This window comes from Giraffa tippelskirchi, chromosome 13 (genome assembly GCF_054371585.1).
Source record: "Giraffa tippelskirchi isolate mGirTip1 chromosome 13, T2T-mGirTip1v1.2.pri, whole genome shotgun sequence".
NCBI classification, from domain to species: Eukaryota; Metazoa; Chordata; class Mammalia; order Artiodactyla; family Giraffidae; genus Giraffa; species Giraffa tippelskirchi.
Window position 1 is genome coordinate 66913460 of NC_137287.1, and position 25005 is coordinate 66938464.

General features: G+C 33.9%; 1 protein-coding gene across 1 annotated transcript in view; it reads right to left on the reverse strand.

Moving 5' to 3' along the window:
• The window catches only part of DNAJC1 (DnaJ heat shock protein family (Hsp40) member C1), a 188364-nt gene that overhangs the window by 97263 nt on the left and 66096 nt on the right, over positions 1–25005 (reverse strand). The window contains exons 2-7 of the mRNA XM_081556715.1: positions 19228–19329; positions 18702–18748; positions 12470–12635; positions 11528–11625; positions 10489–10582; positions 124–214 (exon numbers count right to left, since the gene is read on the reverse strand). Of these exons, the coding sequence (XP_081412841.1) occupies positions 124–214; positions 10489–10582; positions 11528–11625; positions 12470–12635; positions 18702–18748; positions 19228–19329 (598 nt within the window). The remainder of the gene's footprint in view (positions 1–123; positions 215–10488; positions 10583–11527; positions 11626–12469; positions 12636–18701; positions 18749–19227; positions 19330–25005) is intronic.

The following is a 25005-nucleotide window of genomic DNA, read 5'->3' on the forward strand; positions in this document are numbered from 1 at the left end:
TTTACAGAGTAGCAAAGAAAGCACAGAAAATTTAATTACTACTGAATTTAAGGAAAAATCCAAATTTAAATAATCAGTTTTATATAATATAGTTAATATAGTAAGACAATGTTTAAAACTCACTTTGAAGTGTTTCAAGTTCAGCTCTTGTCAATTCATCTTCCTTTTCCTTCAATCTTGTTTCTTTATATTTAGCATAAAACTGCCCAGCATCCTGAAAAAAGAAGTTACGAATAAATTAACATAAAAGTCAGTTTCCTTTGATGGTATTTTCCACATAACTTCAATTTAAAGCAGCATATTCATTTAATAAGTAGTTTTCCTCTGTGTTTATGTTTTCAAATTTTATGATGAACAGAAGAAATTGAATAAGCAGTTCTCTATGATTTGTCTCTCTTAGAGAACTGATGAAAGCCAGAAATTATATGAGTGTATTAAATATGTTTAAGTAAAGCCTTTTCTCTCAGAAACGTAAGGGAGGTATTCTCTCCCTGTTTTCTTCTATTGCATATTTTCTCAATACTGTGTGTGGACAGAAATCAGAAAAACACACTTGCTGAACTGAATTATTTGATAGTACAGTAAATTATATTATTGTGACAAAGTACAAACAGTATTTTCATATTAGTCCCTTAACTCCAAAAGATTTTCAAAATCACTATATGCAAATCTGATTATGAAACATCTATGACCAAGTAGATACAAGTGAAATATGTCACTCCATTGAGAGTTGAGGATTGAGAACACATACAGTATGCAAATACTTAGGTGTCAAGACACAGTGGCTAAAGTCTCAAGGAGGGGCATTTAGGATAGGTGAGAGTTTAGCAGAGTCCCCCCAGAAAAAGACTAGGCCTTCAATAATCACAGACATGGAAATAAACAAGCTGGTGTTCCAGGTATATGAAGCTCCTAACAGTGAAAAAAGCAAAACCAGATCATTTTTCAACACCTCTTGACTTAAACTTCATCTATTCTATAACAGTACTACTTCTAGCTGCCAGGCTACACAGTGCTATGCTTCTATGTCTTTCTATATGCTTTGCCTTCTAACTAGAGTATTTTGCTCCCCTACCATTTTTCTCAAGAACTCCTATTCATCCTTGAAAACCCTATTCAAGCATCACTCCTCTTGTGCAAATCTTTCTGACCTTCCCTGGAAGACTAATTCTTTCCTGTATACTGCTTCTGTATTTAAACTTATCTCTATAGTTGCTTGTATCGCAGTATTCTCTCCTAGAAGATGAGAAATTTGAGACAAGGGAACTTGTATGCTCAGAGCACAGTATCTAGAATCCAGCAGGCACTCAATAAGTGTTTTTGAACTGAACTAGATTGAAAGATGTGAGAAATTTGTAAAGAAAGAAATGAAAGCTTGATGACTGACTGGTATGGAATAAGAAAAGGAGAGATATCAAGGATAACTCTAGGGTAACATTCCCAGACTTTGTGATTCCTAAAGCAGATAAATTATAGACCCTTCTGACAGGGTTTTATTTCTGCAGGAAGTGAAGGAATAAACTCAATCCTTGGTCTACCACAATTCAGATGGAAATGCATGAACACTTAAACCATAGAATGGGATTATCTCTTTTCAGCCATGCCTATCCAAATTAAAGCTTTCTCCTGGGGTCTTTGAAGGGCACAGATGTCATACACCTGACTTACTCATCCTCCCATGCCGATACATACTTTAAATTTCAAACAGAGGTTCAGGTTAAGAATTTACGGTCCTTTAACATTCCCTGCACCCTCAGAAAGATTGTTCAGTTGTTTTTTTTCCATAAGACAGCTCTAATAGCACTTAGTTGTCTTTAACTTTATTCAAAACAATCGTTAGATTGTATTGTGACAGCTGTCATATCACTCTGCATTAATAAAAAAAATCAAATTGGTGAATTTTTGTGTAGCCATTTTAGTATTGAAGATGGAAGGAGAAAAGCAACATTTTTTGCATATTAGGGTTTATTATTTCAAGAGAGGTAAAAATGCAACTGAAATGCAAAGAAAGAGATTTGTACAGTGAATGGAGAAGGTGCTGTGACTGATCGAATATGTCAGAAATGGTTTGCAAAGTTTCATGCCAGAGATTTCTTACAGGATGATGCTCCACGGTCAGGTGGACCAGTTGAAGTTGACATGATCACATCGAGACATTAACTGAGAACATCAATGCTGTACCACGCAGGACACAGCCAACCTACTCAAAATATCCAAATCAAGTGCTGAAATCATTTGTACTAGCTTGGCTACGTTAATGGATTTGATGTTTGGGAGCCACACAAGTTGAGCAAAGAAAACCTTGACTATATTTCTGCATGTGATTCTCTACTGAAATGTAACAAAGACATTTCATTTTTAAAACAACTTGTGATGGTCAATGAAAAGTGGATACCGTTCAATCATTTGGAACAGAAGAGACTGTAATAAGTGATGAACCATCACCAACCGCACCCAATTCCAGTCTTCATCCAAAGAAAGTAATGTTGTGTATATGGTGGGATTGGAAGGGAGTCCTCTATTATGTGCTCCTTCCAGAAAACCAAATGATTAATCCCAACAAGTACTGCACCCAGTTAGATCAACTGAAGGCAGCACTGGACAAAAAGTATCTGGAATAAGTCTACAGAAAATGCATAATCTTCCATCAGGATACCGCAAGATCACGTGTTTCTTTGAAGATCAGGCAAAAACTGTTACAGCTTAGCTAGGAAGTTCTGATTCATCCACTATATTCACCAGACATTGCACCTTCAGATTTCCATTTATTTTGATTGTTAAAAATGCGCTTAAGGAAAAAAATTTCTATTCCCTGGAAGACTCAAAAAGGCACCTGGAACAGCTTTTTGCTCAAAAAGATAAGAAGTTTTGAGAAGATGGAATCATGAAGTTGCCTGAAAAAATGGCAGAAGGTAGTAGAATACACTGCTCATAAAGTTCTTAGTGAAAATGAAAAATGTGTCTTTTTACTTAAAAAGCAAAAGTCCTTTATAGCCAACCCAATATGGAAAGAGATAGCAGTGCTCACCCAACGTTCTATCTGTTTCCCCACATTTCCTTATTCTCTTGAGATGATATGGGATTATAGGGCTACTTCTGGGCAGGGTATGGTTAGAAATACATGTCACTTCAAACCAAATACCAAAAAAGGCTGAAACCTCCAGTTCCCTACTCCTGCCATAGAGAGCAAGGAGGCCACAGGCCCTAGATGCATTCAGCCAAAAGATGGTGAAGACATCATTATTCTGAGTCCCTAAGTGGCAAGTTATAGCAGCATATCTCCTTATTATACGTAAGTGGCAGACACTGGAAACAAAGTGCAAGTCACTGGAATTTTAAGATGATCTGCACCTTACCACAGTTTATCCTGGTTGATATAAATAGCAAGTGCTATAGAGTTAGTACAGAGAATATACAATGGGCAATTTTCAGTTGGCCTGATCGGGAAAGGCTCTATGATGATGATAATTTAGCTAAACTGTAAAGATAGAGTATTCCCAAGGTTAGTTAGCTATGAGACGGAAGATATCCCTTATTACAAAACTTTCTTTTTAACATTATTGAAACATATTTAAGTGATAAAAATACCATGCTGAACTGGCATTGCTTGTCATGTTTCGGTTTACTTTTACTTCTCCGTATAAACTTTAAAATATTAAACCATCCAAAAAAAAAAAATCTTAGGAAAGAAGGGGGTTAAATTTAGAGTGGTACGAGCAGGGAAACCACCATGGAAGAACTCTGCTCAGATGCTCAGTCACGCGTGACTCTTCACAACCCCATGGACTGTAGCCCACCAGGCTCCTCTGTCCATGGGATTTTCCAGGCAAGGATACTGGAGTGGGTTGCTGTTTCCTCCTCCAGGAAGAACTCTGAAGAGAGGTAGGTGCAAGAAGGATGGAGGACACTCCATTGCTCTTTGACTGTGTGACAGCACGTATCTCTTGTCTGAAGCTTACATATAACCTTCAACACAGGAGAATATCGTTTAAGTGCAGTTTTGAAAATCTGCCCACAAATTCAACTGCTCTGTTATTAAATTTTGTTCTCCAACTGACTGTATAATCTCAGAATTACATGTAATGTGTAATTACATATAATGTAGAAAATTACTTCCCTGGTGGCTCAGACAGTAAACAATTTGCCTGCAATGTGGCAGACCCAGGTTCAATCCCTTGGTCGGGAAGATCCCCTGGAGAAGGGACTGGCAACCCACTCCAGTATTCTTGCCTGGAGAATCCCATGGACAGATGAGCCTGGCGGGCTAGAGTCTATGGGGTCGCAGAGACTCATGTCCAACTCTGAAGCGACTTAGCATGCACATAATCTCAAGAGTCACATGTAATATGTAATTACATACAATATATAAAATTACAGTGAAGAATATAAGAAAACTTCTAAATTTCATACTTTGAATAAGAGTCAGTTTTTCTTTGTACAGAACTATAATAATACTAAGTTCACAAGAGTAATAAAAATAAAACAGAAAACAAGAAGCTCTGTTTTCCTGTGCCTGAGTCGGTAGTATTCTAAGAGATAGAAGGCCCAAAGTGACTTTTCCATTTGGGCTAAGAGACAGAAGAGACCACAGAAGCCATCTATTCAGCCCCAACTGAATGCAAGAATCCTCTACAACTTTTATAAAAATTACAACCTGCCTCAATATCCATACAGAGAATGTAAGATCAGATAGCTTACAGACCATGAGACTACTTACCAAGCTCACTATGCAGCAGTGGAAAAAACTTAGCCTTTCTTAGCTTTTATATTTCTTATATTTTAAATTTATTCTCCTCTGTTTTAAGATTCGGAAGGCAATGGCACCCCACTCCAGTGTTCTTGCCTGGAGAATCCCAGGGACAGGGGGAGCCTGGTGGGCTGCCTCCTATGGAGTCGCACAGAGTCGGACACGACTGAAGCAACTTAGCAGCAGCAGCAGCTTTGAGATTCATTTCTACCATGAACTAATTTTCTCACTTTGGGCAAACTGTCTCACCAATCTGAGTCTTAAGTTTTTTTCAGCTATAAAATATGGACTCGATGAGACTGTGTGTCTCTAACATCCTACCTAACTAACATTTTGTGGTTTTAAAATCTTTTCTATGTAACTCTACTTTATATTCTGTCTTTGGACCTCTGAATAATTACATCTTATGGCCTCCTTTCAGAGGGTGGAGGGAATGGAATCTTTATTATGTTGTGAGGTCTTTCCAATTCTCCTGTATCCCTTTGTCCTTCTGTAGCAGTAGTTTCAGCCTTATAAAAATTCAGATGAGTTTTCCCAACCTTTTTCACTGGTTTATGTATTCTCTATGTAAAGTGTGCTTGTCTGAAAAATTTTTCAAACAGTTCTGAGAATACTTAAACTGTAAGCTTCCTTATCCCTTGGAAAATCTGTGTTTAACTTTGAGCAGAAGGGCAGGCAACTAAGCTTGCTGCAAATGCCTCCTAGTCTTTTAGAAGCTTTTCCTCCTGCTAATTAGCTGTGAATGTTTTGTTTATTTGGTTTCTGTCCCAGCAAGCAGAAGCAAAGGGGTTAGAATGAAGGGCCATGACTGTAGAGAGGGCAACCCCTGGGCTTGCCCAGAGCTGTTTCCATGGAAGAAGCTTCTTGGGCGGGAGGATGCCTCCCTTTATAAACAGCTGTATAAAGTACAGTATTCCCTTTACTCTCAGGCAACTTTCAATTTAAGGTAAAAGCCATAGCACCACAGAGAAGATTCTTTTGTTTTCTCAGCCACTGCTCCTCAGGAGGCCATAAATCCTGATAGGGTGGACATATGCACGCTGGCAATTTTCTACAATAATTTCTAGTCTGTGTTCATATAAGATCAACTTGGTAGTAAGCAAAGATGGGGGATCAGGACTTAAAAATGAGAAAAATGAACAATTTTAGGCAATGAACTCCTAAAGGAGTTGTATGTTTTATAGATTATGTTGCTGAAAAATGTAACATAGCAAGTAGAGAGCAATTTGAATGGTGAATTCCCAGAAACATCAAGCAAACAAGCAAGCAAATAAATTCTGAATACTTAAGACCTTTCCACCTCAGAAAAGTTAGAGAACTATGAACTATGATTTAGACTGGTAACTTGTAATTACTTGGGATATTTGGTACTTACTGATTTTGTATGAGAAATCGGCAGTGTTAGCAATGTATATTTTTAATGGGCCTAAATAAATGAAGCTCCAACACAAAAAGACAGTTAAACTGAAAATATGCACACAGCACTGGTTATATTTCATCAGTCTTTGCTACTCACATTGCTATGAATATGTTTCAGAATATATATGATCAAATAGAAAATATCTAAGGGCATTTTGGAGGTCAGAAAATTTTCTTGGGGTTACAGGCTGAATACAGTCCACACAGAAGACTGGTTTAGTCAATTCCAAGAGACTGTGTACTCCCTTCTGTTCTGTGAGAACACAGACTGGGAAGATACGGAGTGTCACTAGGGCTATACTTTTAATGTTAAAATTAAATTCTAGCCTGAAAGCACACTATGCCTCTCCTGATACACACCAAGTTCCTTGTTATATTCTAATTCACATTGCATGTCTTCTGTTGATTACTCCACCTGCCTTTTTTGCTGTATAAACACATTCTTCTCAAGTTTCCAAAGCTTCTCTGCAAATAGTCATGCATTTTACTCCTCTTGAATATAATGTTCTCTCCAATCTCTATGGACACGTCAATTTACAAACACTCTCCATATTCTTTTTCTTTGGTTTCTCATTTGACTTTTTACTTCTGCCTATGTGGGTACATGAATGCTATGGGGATATAATATTTTGCTAAATATAGTAATATCCATATGTCTTTCCTTTCAAGATTTTCCAATCTAGGAAATGTTTGCTACTAATTGAACATCAGATATTTCATATGCGTCAAGTATAATCGTTTTCAGTTACTGGTCTCATTTTTCTAATCCACTACATCTTACAGTTTTTTCAATATCTTCTTCAGAGCAAAGGAAAGGAATAAAACCCAGTACTGGAGGTAATAAAGACCTTCTCAAAATGCAAGGGGAGCTATCAAAGAAATACTTTTACCTCTACCCTGCTTAATCACAGAACCATTTTGAGTACTATCTGCCTACTATGCACTTTAACTTTCCCATTCCCAACAATGTATACATATCTTTGACAGACCTGTGTGACGGAAACATTCTTCTGTCTCAATGTCCTTTAATAGATTTGTCAGATTTATCTATTAAACTCCTAAATGGCTACATTCAGAGTCTGCTAACTTGGGATATAGTCTTAGATGACAGTAATGGACTATGTGGTATTTTCTTTTTTAAAAAAGAGCAGTTGTACAATTTTTCCTCAGGTTTTTTCAGTCTCAACATGTGTAAATTATATGGGAGTTACTGTATCTATGAAATTATTTTTGTACGCAACTAGTACACAGAGTGGGCACTTCACTGTCAGGTGGTCTACTCATCTTTCAAGACTTGGCTCAAATTTTCCTTGGTTATCTTAAATAGAGACAATCTTACTTCTCTGAACATCTATAGAAGTCATTGTCTATACTACAGATATGAAGCTTATATATCATATTGTGCCCCAATTATTTTAATTTATGTGATATAAACTCTGACTGTAAGGGCTTTTAAAGTGCCTTGTTCTGATACTGTGGTTTAATAAATTTTTATTGAACCTGCTAAACTAATCCTACTGGATAACCAACCATACATGCATGTGAACTGTAACAAAGAATGGATATTTAGAGGAAGAATGGAAAGAAAAAGGTTAGAAATGAAGAACTGTTGATAGGACAACAAAATTTGGGTACCGGTTCTGCAAATATGAAGGCCATTCACTGGAAGTCTTCGAACCTCTCAATCAAGATGATAGGGATGGTTCATGCAAGAAAAGGATTCCTACTTAAAAATAAAACAATGGCCCTGTACCACAAGAGTGGTAAAGAAAACACTGAAGGTCATGTGTATCATTTTTTTAAATACTGAGGGCTCTAGTAGGACTCTTATCACCACTGTGTTAGTTACCAATCCAGACTGCTTCAGGTAAAAAGGGCTTCCTATAAATTTCATAAGTACCTTATTTAAGAAGATCTCATACAAGTGCCACATAAAAACTTCAGTGTTGTAGATAAGGCACATGTATTCATTGTACGCAATTTTATGAATGATAAATTAATACAAAGATCAAAGAAGATTGCAAGAAAAAAAAAGGCAGACAAAATCTAATCCTAATAGCAACTATTCAATATTGCTTTGCTGATGTTTGTGAAAGTATACGCTGTATGTTTATTGATCTGAAATACTTTCACTATTACAATCTGGATCAGAATCAACTATACTGTTTTGGTAGTGAACATGCTGCTGCTGCTGCTGCTAAGTTGCTTCAGTCGTGTCCGACTCTGTGCAACCCCATAGACGGCAGCCCACCAGGCTCCCCCATCCCTGGGATTCTCCAGGCAAGAATACTGGAGTGGGTTGCCATTTCCTTCTCCAATGCATGAAAGTGAAAAGTGAAAGTGAAGTCGCTCAGTCGTGTCAGACTCTTAGCGACCCCCTGGACCGCAGCCCACCAGGCCCCTCCATCCATGGGATTTTCCAGGCAAGAGGACTGGAGTGGGGTGCCATCGCCTTCTCTGAGTGAACATGAGAAAGACATTAAACTTCCAATTGATTCAACAGTTTTAGAAGGTTTCTGAAGAGGCTAAAATGTTTTTTACAAAATTCCTTACTTTTACAAGTTTTCTACAAATTTGCAATGAGGCAAAACAATAACTTGTAAATCTAAGTCATTTTAATATATTGATTGTTTTTATAAATTACTCTGCATGCTAACCAAGAAATATGTTAATTTTACCAAGTAAACTTTGTTTCAAATGATTTAGATTAAAATTACAAAGAAGTGAGTGGGATGAATTGGGAGACTGACAAATATACACTACTATGTATAAAATAGATAACTAAAGAGAACCAACTGTGTAGCACAGAGAACTCTTCTCAGTGCTCTGCGGTGACCTAAATGGGAAGAAAATCCAAAAAAGAGGGAGGGCGGTATATGTATACATATAGCTGATTTACTTTGCTGTACAGTAGAAACTAATACATCATCATAAAGCAACTATACTCCAACAAAATTTTTTTAAAAATAAATGAAAAAAAAAGAAAAAGAGAAAGTGTTTCAGACTGACACTTTATGTGATATTTATGCTGCCCCATGACGATTAAATTGATCTGCACTCTGACTTGCCTATTACACAGATTCTAAAGCTAGCAAAAAATAATCATTTTCTTAAAAATGTAAGAAATCATGTCCTAAAATATTTTTCTGTCACATCTTCTCACAAATATACCAGTAAGATAAACACATTTTCCCTCTCTTACTCTTATATACACAGGATACAAGGATTGTGGATTTTTATCCAAATAAACAATACGCTAAACAACTTCAGAAAAACTTTTAAATTACCAAAATACTTCAATTGTCTCTATTAAATGTAAACAAAATAAATGATTCTGTACGCAATAACTATTAAGATAAACTATTTTGACAAAGAACTGGTAAATAATTTCTCAAAAGTTAGGAAGAAACACTAGTAACATTTAGTTAATTTTCCCTTCAAATATAATTTCCATCATTACAGGAAAAGAATAAAATATAGAAGATGGAGTCACTCACTTCCTTAAACAATAAGGAAAAACAGCCACTAGATGAAAAAAGTAAGTAGAGTTAAACAGAAATTATCTCTCGCTCTTACTCTTTGTGTTTTCTGAAATGAAAACATTTCCTCCAAAATTACAACTTCAAAGAAGCTCAAAAGTTGTACACCAAACCATTATATATTCTTTCAAATATTCTGTTTATGTGTTGGAAATTTTCTAGCCAGATGCAATAATTAAAATTAGCAAAACGATAATCTAATATGAAATGTACTGTTATGCTAAATATAAAATAAAGAGAAATTGCCATATAAATATGGTGTGTACATTCTATCATTTGAGCAAGACTGAACTTCGATTACAGTATAAGACAAAATATCTGCACTCCTCTTAAAGCTGCAAACAAAATGGTAACCTATGTATACTTTTGCTTAATTAAACAAATACTTACACAAAGTGTTTTTTCCCACATTATTTACTTAAATGCTTTTAAAATAATGGTGACAAGGTATCTGAGTTCTGTTTTTACTGGATATGCCCTAAATGATTAAATTGTTATTGCTTTTATATCTGTCCTAAAGATAGTGTTGCTTTTTCCTTTTTTAGTGTCTTGGAATTCTAAGGTGTTCTAAAAGCAACATTAAGAGACAGTTAAAGGAATAGATACCTAAATAAATTTTAAAACTATTCTAAACTAGGTTTATACTTATAAAATACTATTCATTCAATCAGCATTATGAAGCATCTACTGTATATTCAGCCTTTGGATAGCAGGCATAAATTATTTCATGAATAATTAAAATCAAAGCACTAGTATCATTTGAAAGAGGTAGATTTTTTTTACCTGGATTAGATGAGGCAATGCTTTTAGTGTAAGGCAAAACCAAATTCCCAGCTTGCAGGGAAGCAAATCATGCCACTGCGGTTTCACCAGTAATCTAAAAGCAAAGTATGGAAAGTTGAAAAACAGAATGTTTTTATAATAATCATGAACTCTGTTTTGAATGGCTATTTCAACAAAAAAAGTTTTTCAATGAAATATTTATGACAGTTATCACTTAATCTGACATATTCCATCAAGAAATATATTAGAACAACAAATTCATCTATGTATATAGTAAGCAAGAGAATGTAGACTAAGGTTTTGGGAAGGAGATTTGAATAATCAACTTATAAAGATAAAGGCACAAAAGCCCTCTTTCTAACCTGGACTTTTCATTAGTTTGGCAAAAAGAATTCTTAGACCTTATGATTACTTCAGCTATAAAAGACTAAACAGCATCACAGTGTCCCCAAGTGCTGACAAGCAGATATGAAGACTGTAGCATAAACAAACCAATACATAAAAATTAATGTCATTTGCAGTTCACTGAAGCATTACTCACTGATGTCATCAGGACAGAAGACAGGCAGAAAAGTCTCTGATCTCCATCTTACATTGATCCAGTTCCTGCCCTGCTGTGTGAACTATTTAAACCCTTTATTTCTTTCTATGAATCAATAGGAGAAATGGTGGTATCTCTTTGAGTGTACTGCATATTACTGTCTCTCTACATACTGTCACTCCTGAGTTAAATGCTAAAGTGACAGATTCTTTTAGTAATATTTTTTTCTAAAGTTCAGTAGAAAAATTTTAAACAAGAATTCAGGAGTTTAATTATTTAAATATATATGAATACTTTACAAAGAGAAAAACCTGTAGAACTTGTGCTTAAGATTAGAATTTATTTCTTAAAACTATGGAACATTATTAGTCTTTTATAAGCTGAATACAGATGTAAATGTTGGTATATTTGAAATGGATACACATATGAAGTAGGATCACATTAAAGACATATTTTAAAACAATTTCGAATTGTAAACATGTTTTCATATGTTCCCACCTTTCATTTTTTTCTGAAGCACCAAGTTTTGATACATCCACAGTCTTGCCGCCTGTCTTTTTTTTCTTTTCTCTCTTTTTTCTACTGAGCAGTTCATCCTTAATGTGGAAAAAATTATGGTTACAGGTTATCATTAACATGTACTCTTCAAATGTTATCAAGAGTCTTCTGTGAAAGGTAAACATTATAGAAGAACATTTATGCAAATATATGTAGGGTCCAACATGATTAAGTAAAATCATCAATCTTTAACAATAACTGTTGTCATGGTATCCAGTCCTTAAACACACATGAAGTTCAGCACTGTCAGTCATGTGTATCTCCATAGCAATCAAAGTTTTCTAAGAGAAGGCATTCAACTTACTTTTTCTCATTCATCCAACTTTAATAATGTCACTTCAAAAAGAATGAGTAAACAGATGCTAATTCATGAATACTGATAAATATGTTTCTCTTTAGCATATAAATAAAAGCCCACAGCAGGCAGAATAAACTATGTAATAGTATATCAGTCTAACAAAAATGTAATAATTTTTTAACCAATTTATCTCTGAAATTATAAAATTATACTCATTTCAAATTTTACTGAGTTAAAAGCTTTTAAAATCATCATTCTAAATCATTTTGCATAAAAAACATGTATATCTAGAAGGTGACAATGAGGAAAACATAGCTCTACCTTCTAATTTTCAGCTTGGTATTTACACCTTAACAAAATTTTGTAACAAACTCAAAATGAAATATTTTTAAAAAGAAATACTTTCTTCTTATGTCATGGGTTCTTGAAACAGAAACATCAAATACTAAATGTTGAGTACAAAAGTACTAGAATAAGGAATATATATAAGAAAGCTGAAATTTTTATCAGTTGAAAAAATAAATGTCTAAAATTCCATATAAAATTAAGGAGGCTAGGTCACTTGATTTATTACCAATACTTACCAGTTGTTTTTCCAGGTAGATTGACCAAACCACAGCATAATGACCCACTGTGAGAATAATGAACAAAAGTAATGCCAGCTCAGCATTGCTCATTTTTCTCACCCGCCTGTAGTAGAATACAGGCTGTCGCCAATCTGGAAGTCCATTGATCAGAATATCATCATACCTACAGGAGCAAATAGAACAGCTTTTCATACGGAGTTTAAAAATACAAGCAAAAAACTATTTGTGTCAACACTTGAAAAAGAGGAAAGAGAAAAGAATTTCTCCAAAATATATAACATTTATACAGATTACCAGCATTACAATGGCCTGTAAATCAAAACACTGCATTCAATCATACACAACCTTCAAAAAGGCACTCAGTGATATACTCTGGATCTGATATACAGATCTTGTGTTTTTAAACACTCCAATGACGTGACTCCTGGAATGATGTCCAAACTCAAGGAGGCTTATAGTCCACCTCTCCATCACAGGCAGCAGTGAGGCCCCACCATGAAAGTCAGCGACAAAAGGAAGGATCTCAATGGGAAAAAATCAAGATAAGAGCTCTATTTGCTTCCAAGAATTATATATTAATTGAATCACATTCAGGATAAATCTTCTAGTTAGTGCTTTTATTTGAATCTCAGTATGAGAGTTCAAGGTTGAAATAGTTATTATTTTTTATCAAAGCTTCTTAAAGACATAAAAAGTCTATTAAAAAGGGGCACCTTTTAATTTTATGTTGCTCACGTTCTTTTTAAGAATTAAAAACAATACCAAATTAGCAGGAGATGTGGAAACAACCAATTTCTCAATAAAACTGTTTATTTGTAAACATTTAGGTGGCAGTTTCCTCACATTTTTTTGTCTTTGCTGAAAGGGAAGAACACAACAAATTTCCTAGCAATTCACTTTAAATCAACTTCCTTTAGAATAAAATTTCAACTGAATTTAAATTTACCCATCAGACATTATGGAGGCAAATATTTTTAACGTTAAAAATAAGGAGTAACATTTATGACTGTAAAACTCAAAATGGTCTCATGCAAATACTGTATGTTCAAAACACACAACCTGTTAATCTTAGTTGAACACAACTCATTAAATATTCTAATCACACTATTTCCAGAATTAAATCTTCACTGAAAGGCCTAATTTGGTGCAACACATTGACCAAAATATTTTAATTAAAAATATTCTGAGTTAGTCGCAGGCCTAATTACAGGAATAGAAATAGGGCCTATATTGTCAGGCAGGTCAGTAGAACTCAGTAGTAGGTTTTTCTCAAGTAAATTGACCGATCTACGAATAATAGCGCAGCTGCTAAACTGCCAGTCTTGACATGTAAATCAATTTAAATGCAACAACTGCAGTAGCTACTTTGATAGTTATTAAATTGATACCTTGGAGATATGCTTAAAAAAATAAAGCAGAGCATTTATTACAGGCAACTTCTTTTTTCAGTAGAAAAATACTGATTATAAATTCAAAATATATTTTATTGGACTATCTAGAAAACCTGACCTTTAGGATCAACTTAGATTATTAAAAATAACAGCAGATCAGAATAACCAATGTTCAAAGTAAAGGACATTACTGGTACTAAAGTCTTAAAGACAGGCAAACTTTATAGTATACAAAAATCTGGTAATTAAAATATGGTTGTGTAGTAGCTGAGCCAAATTTTGATGTTAAATATTCTTTCTCAATATTTATATAGCAATTTTTGAACACAAATAAATATATAACATGATTTCAACAAAAGCTATCATTCCTGTCCTTCAAAATCTATGTTTAAATCTATTGCTAAAAACTGACTCATTTTAAATTACCAACATATTGGCAAAAAGAGTTTCAAGTGATATAATGTAAGATTACAATATCTGAATGAAATCCAATAAAGAAAGGCCTGAATTTATTCTAAAATCTACATTCTACTTCAGATTTGTTGAGGAAAAAGGGGGAATATAATTATTTTCAGCTAATCTCTCCCAGGAAATAACTTCAAGTAAAAAGTGTGGCTATTAATAAAGAACGTCTAAGAAAGTGGTGACAGTTCCCTAACTGCATTACTGTTAAACTTGTTTTAGATCTAAATAGTATTAGAAGAAAACCCAGCTAAACTCATAGCTGTGAATCTTGTATCAAATATTTTATCACCATTGAAATGCTATGTATCTTAATAGCTACTATTTTCTACCCCACATATAAACTGTATTTACTGCACAGCTAAATTCAAGACAGCAGAATCTCATGCACTGAACACATTAAACAAAACTAGATATTTACTAGGCTATGTCTGCCACTCTAAACAACAGTATCCAAGGATTAAGCTTAGAATCAATGCTCTATTGATTTTACTATCAATGAACATTATGGCTCACACGACTGGCCATTTTAAGGGAAGATAGCTTCTATTATAGTTCACTTTTTAGAGTATATGCTATTAAAAGATAAATCACTGCTTTCCTGAAACACTGAAAAAATAAAGATATCCTTAAAATACACAGACAATATATTCATAAGTTATTAAGAAAAAATGTGTTGAAAACATCACTATGTTATTCTTTTTCTATATCTAACACATAATACTGTTAAAATAATTAAGCTCATATAAACTGCTCTTAACAATTTGTTAAAACCAGATTAAGAATATACACAGGTATGAATATTATAAGAAAATACAAAAGTAAATTTCTTGATGAAAATACACTAATGTAAAAAAAATATGAAACTAAAGGCATCATTTTAGAAATTAAAAATATTAATTGATCTATTCCACACATCCAACATATAGCCTAATACATGTTTATTTCATTTGATTTTCTAAAATGTACATGATGAACATAATAATGGTTATTTAATCATTAGTGAGTTCCATTCTATAGTCTGCAATTCATCAAATATATTTAGCCCAATATAAACATAAAAAGCAAATCGAAAAATGTTTAAATTCCAAGAAAAAATTATGTAAATTATTAGCATGCCTTGAAATATAAAATAGTAACTATGAAATTAAAACAGAAAACATGTATATTATGCAAATAAATATTCAAATAATTCTAGTATTTGCCTAAATTGTGAATCTCCCACTGTAAAAAGTTTGAATTTTTAGCTTAAAAGAATAACATCATCTATTTAGGCCACATTTTGAACCTGAGTAAAAACTGTACAAAGATCATAACTAGGAAACAAGCTTAATCTTTCCCTTATAAAATGTATATATGTGCCAAAAGTTGTGGTACACAGCACTTACATTCAACTTTTACAAATATATACCATAAAATAGACCCAAAAAACTAAGTTGCACAAGCGAGTTAGCAGAAGAATTTTAAAACAGATTTTAAATAAAAGTAAATGTCCTAATATTACTAAAGCACAATCTAGGGTATCTATGTAGTGCTTAGTATCATCTCGGTACTTTGTTCCAGCTAACACTGGCAATAGTTTATAATATGGCAGAACATAGCTGAGCTGCTACTTCCTAAAATAAGGAAGTTACTTAAGTTTAGAAAAGACTTCTTTACTAATCTCCCTTATACTAACCAGGAAAACTTGTTTTTTCATGCTGTAGTCTATATCTTTAGAAGAAAAAATGGCTTAGAAGTTTACTCACAGTAACACTCCTAAGAATCTACCCAAGAGAAATGAAAAACATTTGTTCAGAAACTTCTGTGTGAATATTCACAGCAGCATTGTTAGTCATAGCCAAAAAGCAGAAATGATCTCAATGTCTATCAGTTGATGAATGGATAAATGAAAGTAGAATGTGGAATACTATTCAGCAATAAAGAAGAATGAGCTACTGGTATATGCTACAATATGGACATACCTCAAAAATATTTTGATAATAGGAAGCCAGATACAAAATACTATTAGATGATTTAATTAATATGAAAAAACACAATTATAGTCACATAAAGGAGATCAGTGATTGCCTGGGGCTGGGATCAGAATGGTAAGTGCCTGCAAATGGGCTTGAGGGAGTGTTTTGAAGGTAATCTTCTAAAACTGGTTGTAGTAGTCTGTACAACTCTGTAAATTTATTAAAAATCATGGATTTGTACACTTAACATAGGTTAACTGTTATGGTATGCAAATTATACCTAAATAAAGCTGTTTAAAAAATAAAGTTTGCCTGTTCCTTAAAAAAAAAAAGGAATCTAGTATTTTATCTGCTTCATTGTTATTCCCTTTTCTACTACAATTTTTTAAATGAGGCTGCTTTCAGTGAAAAGACAATTATTTATAAGGGAAATAAATAAATAAGTCCATTACAATTCCTGGAAAGTTACACATTTAAAAGCATTTATTAATAAATATTTACAATAAATGATTGCAATACCAAAGAGCATTTGTTAATATCACTATAAGACACTCTTCTTTCAAAAGATAACACTGCGCTTTTTTTTTTTTAGTAATTGTAGAGATGCATTTCTCCTATAAGTTTAAATACTCATAGGTCACCTGGCCTCAGGCGCAAGCTTTGAAAGAGTGATTCTCAGCTTGATTAGTTACGACTTTTGCCTCAAGGAAAACCAGTTACCAAAGAGTTACTTGTGCCTCAAGGGGTATAAATACTACAGCTGTTTGTGTAACTGTCAGATCCATTTTTTTCTACTAACACTCTACAATAAAGGCAAAGGGAACTAATCCTAAAAATAAAATGTTTGATGAGTCTGTGTTAATGAAGAAACAATTTATACATGAGAAGTGATTTGTTCTGAAAAGATATAAATAATTTCAGTAATTGGAAGAAATTGTTACAAAGTTTACTGACTTAAAATAACAACAAACAAAAAAACCAAAATCTGATGCCAGAGATGCAGGGAGACTAAATAAAGCTATCTTTACAGACACATTCTTGATGTGTGAAACACAACTAGGGGCTCAGTGAGAGAAACCAACTAGAAAATATGCACAGAATGACCAACACTTCTTTCAACACACTTCTAGGACTCTTTCAACACTATGGATTATCTCAAACCAGAGGAATGTCTGCTATGGTATCTGGACCAATGCCAGCCCTTGTTATAAAGCAAAGAACACTTCAAGAGAATATCCTGAGTACCTTGCTTTGCAATCTGACAAACTGAGGTATTCAAATTAAACTGTTAAAGATGAGAACCAAGAGTGGGAGCTGACACTGTAGGATACAGAATAATTCCAGGTAACACATTTGAAGAAAGATTCAGAACGTCACATTGCATAATGTTTTGGATTTTCTTTAAGATATACTAGCTTTAATAGAGTAATATTTTCAAACGGCAGAGGGTAGCTCACTAGTGTCTCATGAAACCAATTTAGCAGACCACAATCAGCATTGTTTTTAAAAAGAAAAAAGAACAGTCTAGACTAGCCTAGAATAGAAAAATATGACTTTCACACACAATAAGAAGTGTTCTGTGACATTTTTGTTTCAGTTGTGTCTGTGTGTCCTGAAGCATGATGCAAAATATATTTCTTACCATGAGTCTGACTTAAAGAACTCTGAAACCTGTCACAGTAGTGTCTACATTCCACACATTTGGAAGAGCAGAGGAAAGGGTTTCTCTGAAAGCTCCTAAGTCAGTAGCATATAAACCACTGTAAAATCTATTACTACTCTTCTGAAAGGCACCCAGAGACATCTCAAAGAGAGGGTGCAGCCTCCTGTCTGACATTCAACCTAAACACAGAATCGCTGGAGGAGAGTAAGGGAAGGGATGGAGGCAAAAGAAACAGGAGAAAGAAGCAAATATTTTTCTTCTACTCCTATCTTCTACTTACACAAGTCTGCTCTCTCACTCACAAATTAGGTTTATTATTTTGAATATGAGGAAACACCGAGAAAAGGTAATAACTTGAATCTCTCTAGTCACGTAATTGCAAAACATTTAAGAAATTGAGGGGGGAAAGACCCCCAAGCACAGAAAGGAGCAATTACTGATATATCAAAAATGAATAGGCATTTGTTTGAAGTCAAGTGGTATTTGAATTTTCCAGGGCATAGATACTCATGTTAAAAATATTAGCTAATGAAGGCAAGATCCTGAAGTCTCTAAGTACTGAATAAACCTAGTGAATATTTTTAGTAGAAATTAACTCCACTCTAAACATACATTTTAAAAACAATGCATTTCTTGAAAGGAATGAAAATAAAATAAAAATACTAACACAATAAAATGTTTAATGAGAAAATTCTTTTCCTTATAAACAGACATCAAAGTATAACCTCTTAATTCAAAAGCAGATGAACACTCACCTCTGCCTTCGTTCATCATCCTTTAAAACTTCATAAATGGCCACCAACTAGATAAAACAGAAGCATCACGCTAAAAATACTTTCACCTATAAGAAGTCATTTAGGAAGACAGACACTATAATGCACATGCAAAAAGCCCATGCACTCAGTGAACAGATAAAATCTTAATAAGTACCATTTTATGGTTTTGGTAGCACTTTAAGAGGTTAAAAAAGTCTTGATACCAAAATATATCTTTGCGAAAGATGCAAAAGTAATAATTATCTTAACATGTGCTTTTTAAAACTGTAATTTAGAGAAGAAAATTATGACAATTATGACCCCCCCTAAGAACTGAGATTCTAATATAAAAAATGCTGGTAAAAGCATTATTTTTTAAAAAACTGAATAAATATGTATGCATAATATTTCTAAACTACAATTTCATTTTAAATGGAAACATTCTACATATAGGTTACTGTTTTTACCATAAACATTTATTTATAAATTACCACAAAAATATATAACAACAGCATATTTCACTTACTTGTCTAAACTGAGTTTCTGCATTTTCATCTTTATTCTTGTCTGGATGCAGAGTTAGTGAAAGCTTACGATATGCTTTTCTAATGTCTGCAGATGAAGCATCCTGGATGTAGTGGGGGGGGGGGAGGGGAAAAACACAAAGCAAACTTTGTCAGAAAAAGAAATTCCCAGAACCTTGTTAAGATCTGAGAAGACAGCCAACCAAATGCAGGACCCCAGGCAATGTAATTTGAGCAATCAGTCTAACAACCAGGCTATGCAACTAGCCTGACCCACATGACTGAACAATTATTCAATCTAATTTGGCTCTCCTCTTAACTTTTCATTACCATACATTCATTTAAAGAAGACAGTATTTGGCAAAACTTTTCAAACACTTGCCTTCCTAAAATTAACCAATAAATCTTTTTCAGCAATTAAGAGATCAAAAAGAAACAAATTAAAAATTAATACATCCGTGTGCCTTCAAAGAAGGTCTTTATTTATTTGAGAATCTTAAAGCCAATGTCTGAAGCCCAGGCTTACCATATGTGGTTCCTTCATTGTTATTTATATTGAATTTACCATGGAGCAGCCACCTATGGAATCTCAATTTCAACATGTCAAAAATTATGCCTATCTGAAGGCAGTTAAATTTGCATTTGCCCAAAATAACTATAATTAGAAATAGTTATGGATAGTATCCTCAACTTTTTAAAGTACGTTACAGGGTATCTTCAATAGTTTCCAGTTTCCATAGTCTGGTTTGCAGAAATAAATTTGCCCACTATTTATGTGTTATTAGCATAGTTTAAATATATTTTAAAAGGACAGTTGAGGAAGAGTACTTTGGATTAAATGAATATTAAAATTATATTTTATGTAATCCTGTCCTGTTTGTATATATAAACTCAGAGAACATCATTTTACATAGCTAGTTTAAAGAAAATACATGAAAATAACAACACACTGTTAACAACACACAAGTATAAAACTTGATCTCCACTAAGTTTAAAATTTATTCCAAACACTAACATATTCATAGAGAGGCAAAATGAGAATAAAGTTGCTTATTAAATGTTATCTTGTTTTAAAAATGAATATTTGTTCAATTAATTCATAAAACTGATATACTAAAAAGTTCAAATGACTAAAAAAAAAAAACATAACAAAAGTCAACTGATATACTAAAAAGTTCAAATGACTAAAAAAAAACAAACATAACAAAAGTCCATGTTCCTGGAACTAAATAGCTGTTAAATAAATAGAGCTGGAGCAAGGCAAAGTGAGACAGTAATTAGTCTGTCAAGCTCTCTTTTACAAACCATTACTTTCATTACCAATTTCCTGGGACTTGTTGCTCCAGGCCACCACTCTAAAGTTTCAACTTAGGTGTGAATATTTTTCTGACTCATGGAGGGTTGAAGAACTAAAAAATTAGCAGAGTAAGTTTTGCAGGTAATATGATTATAATATCCATTCTCACATGCTCAATGGAATTGTTGTGTTCTTTATACTTGAATGATAGCTAACAAGTGGTAGAAAAGAATGATTATTTTTTTCTGAAACTCTGTGATGGAGATTCTGTCCAGCAAAGAGGTCAAATGTCAAATGAATGCTCACTGTCTAACTGGGGCTTTAATTTTAGATTTTATTAATTGGGACTATATCATAGAGAAATTTCAAAAGTAGATTTCTTACAAAATAAGATCTAATGTATTTGCTTATGTTACAAAATTAATACATGCTCTATGACTTACTAACACTCACCTAAGATCCAGTCTTGCCAACCTGACTCCAATCCTCCAGTTTTCTGCTACAGTGTATAGCGTAAGTGTAAATGTTACCAGATGGCTCTCCTATTTCTTCAGTAACTCCCAAGAACCTTCATCATTTGTCTTATCCAGTTTTTTTAACTTTGTATCGCACCATCTTGATCCATCTTCCTGTTCCCCCAAATCATCACACAATAGGATCCTGTTCCCCAACCTTATGTTTTTGTTTTGCATCCAGCTGTAGATACCGCAGTTCTCTCCCGACTTAGGAATGGGCCTTTCAGGCTGCACAGAAATACAGCCTATCTTTCTTGTGAGAATCTGCCCCATAATTTATTTCACCAATAAGCTTCACCCTAAGTGGACAGAATTGAAAAACTCAAGAGTTTTCACTATCTAAAAGACATACTCTAGAGAGGCTGCATCTCAAACTAGCTTATCTATGTGTTACATTTTAGTTAATTACTCAATGAATTTTAACTTATCCTCATAGCAAAGCTTATAGCTGTTAGCAGGCCCATTTTACTGACAAGGTAAATGAGGCAAAGAAAACTTAAGTAATCTGCTCAATTTCAGACGGCTGGCAAATAAGAGGAAAACAGAATTCAAACCCAGAAAATATTGCATCAGAATCATAGCTCTCCATGTTGGTTCTTAAGATTCAGTTAGTAGGTTTCAGCTGACTCACTTCACAGGGGGCTACAGCTTTGGCAAAGGCAGTGAGAACAACTGCTACACTTCTACTGATCTGATAAACTATATAGAAAACATCCACACAACTACAATGTAAATATGGTCCACTGCAGTTTTAAAGGTTAATATCCTGATACCTGCTGGCTTTTACAGCGCATTTTACACCATATTTCTACTACAGACCCAAATGTTAGAACATTTATCTCACATACACAATGATTGAGACCTTTTATCTCCCTGGCTTGAAGGGATTCTTGATAGGACTATGGGTGAACTGGTCATCTTCAACACTGTTCACAGATCAAATCTACAGGATTCAATCCTTTTCCTTCTAAATGTGATATGGTTTTTGTTTTTTTGACAAGCTGGTTATGAATTATCTTAATATCTGGATGACTTCTGTAAAGAATAAATATATGGTCATTCTTTTAAAAACAAAAATAAACAAAGAAAAACTATAAAAGTATGTCCACCAAAACTGGAAAAAAAAAATGTGATGAGAAATCAACAAAAGTGGCAGACTAGGCAACTCCAAGGGCCTGTCCCTGTCCCTGAAAAGAAACAGCAAATAACCTGGCAATAACTGTCAGAATCAACCTTATCTGCAAACTAGTCAAAGGATTCCAGTAATCAGTCAAGCAGGCAGTCAAGAAGAAGTAGCTAATTCTCTGAAAGGGTCTTGAAGTTATCAATCTGAGTTATTGGTGTGGGTTTCTAGTGTTAAGAATATGTAAAGTAGACTTTGTTCTACAAGAACTGTGGTTGCTTGTTTAGGCTTATCTTTTGATTCCCTGACAGACTGTGTAAAGGGCTTACCTTTATTTTTTACCAAAGTCTGATCTATCCCAGGGCAGACAGGCAACTGTTCAGGATATTTGTGAAAAACATTTAACAGCAAATTTACTAGCTGGTGTCAAATGAGGCAAGGGATGGCAGTTAGGCACACAATACACACATCAAAAAGCTAAGGAGAAAAGACTGGGAAGTGAGGTGCCTTGGAATATGATATTTGTATATGTGCTGCTGAAGCGAGCACTGGAATATGATATTTGAAATGCTCCCACATATTCCTTGGAAACTAGACAATCAACACCTGTATGCCCAAAGCAGAGTACCCAATCAAAAAGACCTGAGAAGGCCCTAAATTCTCATTTCTGGCTGAGCTTTAGGCTGTACACACGCAGAAAGTGAAGACTAAGAGTGAGTTGTAAACTGCCTAGGTGGGTGTTGAAGCCATGTCCTAACATATACACAGAATCTTCTACCAAAGATTTTGAGGGTGGTTTTTTTTTTGCTTTTAGTTTTTTTCCTGTGCCAAATCTTTGAGGAAATCTCTGCTGAATCATTATCTGATGCATAAGCTAGTCAAACAGATGTTAGTGGCCACATATGGCAAAGAATATACACTGTACAAAATTAACTCAGAAAAATCACTAGACAAACACCACCAACCACAAGCAGCAAAAAGGCAAAAACCAAAGGAACAAAAAACAAACCTGGTGAGGTAAAATAATCTAATTACATTATATATTCAAAATATCCAGTATTCATTAAAAATTATGAAGGAGGCAAAGAAACAAGAAAGTATGGCCCACACATAGAAAAAAAGGAATAGAAATTGTCCCTGAAGAAGATCAGACTTTGGATTTACTAGAGAAGGACTTTATTTTTTTTGTTTGTTTGTTTTTTTGTTTTTAGAGAAGGACTTTAGATTAACTGTTTTAAACATGCTCAAGAGCACATACAAAGAACTAATAGAATAAGAATGATGTCTCACCAAATTGAGACTACCAACAGAGAAAAATTTTAAAGGCAAAGAGAAATTCTGGACTTGAAAAACACAGTAACTAAAATTAAAAAATTCACTAAAGAATTCCAAAAGCAGAGAAAAAAATCTATGAACTTGAAGATATATCAATTGAGATTATCCAATATAGGAGCAAGAAGAAGAAAAAAAATAAAGAAAAATGAATAGAGCCTAAAAGACCCGTGGGACACCACTACGTATACTAACATATACATAATAAGAGTCCAAGAGGGAGACTATAGAAAAGGGCCAAAAAAAAAAGGGGGGGGAAAGACTGAAAACTAAACTTTGATAAAAGACTTGAATATACACATTTAAGAATTTCAACAAATCCTAAGTACACACAAAGTAATCCAAACCTAAGAACATTATACTCCAACTGTTCAAAGACAGAGAGAATCCTGAAAATAGCAGAGAGAAGTGACTCATTATGTACAAGGAATTCTCAATAACATTAACACCTATTTCTCATCAGAAACCATGGAGGCTAGAAATTAATTGAATGACATATTCACAGTGCTTAAGAAAAAAAAAATCTGTCAACCAAGAATTCTATATCCAGCAAAGCTATCTATCAAAAAGGAAAGAGAAATCAAGATATTCTAAGTAAACAAAAACTAAAGAGTTCATTGCTAGTAGTCTTAACCTACAAAAAGTACCGCAGAGAGACCTGGAGGCTGAAAGGAAATCATACTAGATAGTAACTCAATTCATACAAAGAAATAAAGAACATTGATAAAGAAAACTATATAGATAAATATAAAAGTCAATATTCATGTATTTCTGGTTACGAACTCCAATTTTTTACATGATTTTAAAAACTACTAAAGCAATAATAAATCTATGTATTAAATAAAAATAATATAGATGTATGTTCACAGACATACATGTATAAAGATGTAATCTGTGACAATAACTATATGAGGAAGGGAAACACAGCTATTTAGGAACCAATTTTTTAATATGATTGAAACTAACTTGGTATTGGAGAAGGCAATGGCACCCCACTCCAGTACTCTTGCCTGGAAAATCCCATGGACAGAGGAGCCTGGTAGGCTGCAGTCTATGGGGTCACTAAGAGTCAGATACAACTGAGCGACTTCACTTTCACTTTTCCCGTTCATGCACTGGAGAAGGAAATGGCAACCCACTCCAGTATTCTTGCCTGGAGAATCCCAGGGATGGCGGAGCCTGGTGGGCTGCTGTCTATGGGGTCGCACAGAGTCGGACACGACTGAAGTGACTTAGCAGCAGCAGCAGCAGCAACTTGGTATTAATTCAAACTAGATTGCTACCAATTAATGTCACTTGTATAATCTCCATGGCAAATACTAAGACAATAAATCTATTTTAAAATCTAGATTTAAAATCTATTGTAAAAGAAAAAGCAAATCAAATAATACACTAAGAATACTGTGAACAATTATGCCAAACAATTAGGAAACCCAGATAAAACAAATTCCCAGAAACACACAAACTGACTCATGAAGAAACAGAAAAAGTGAACAGACCTATAATAAGTAAA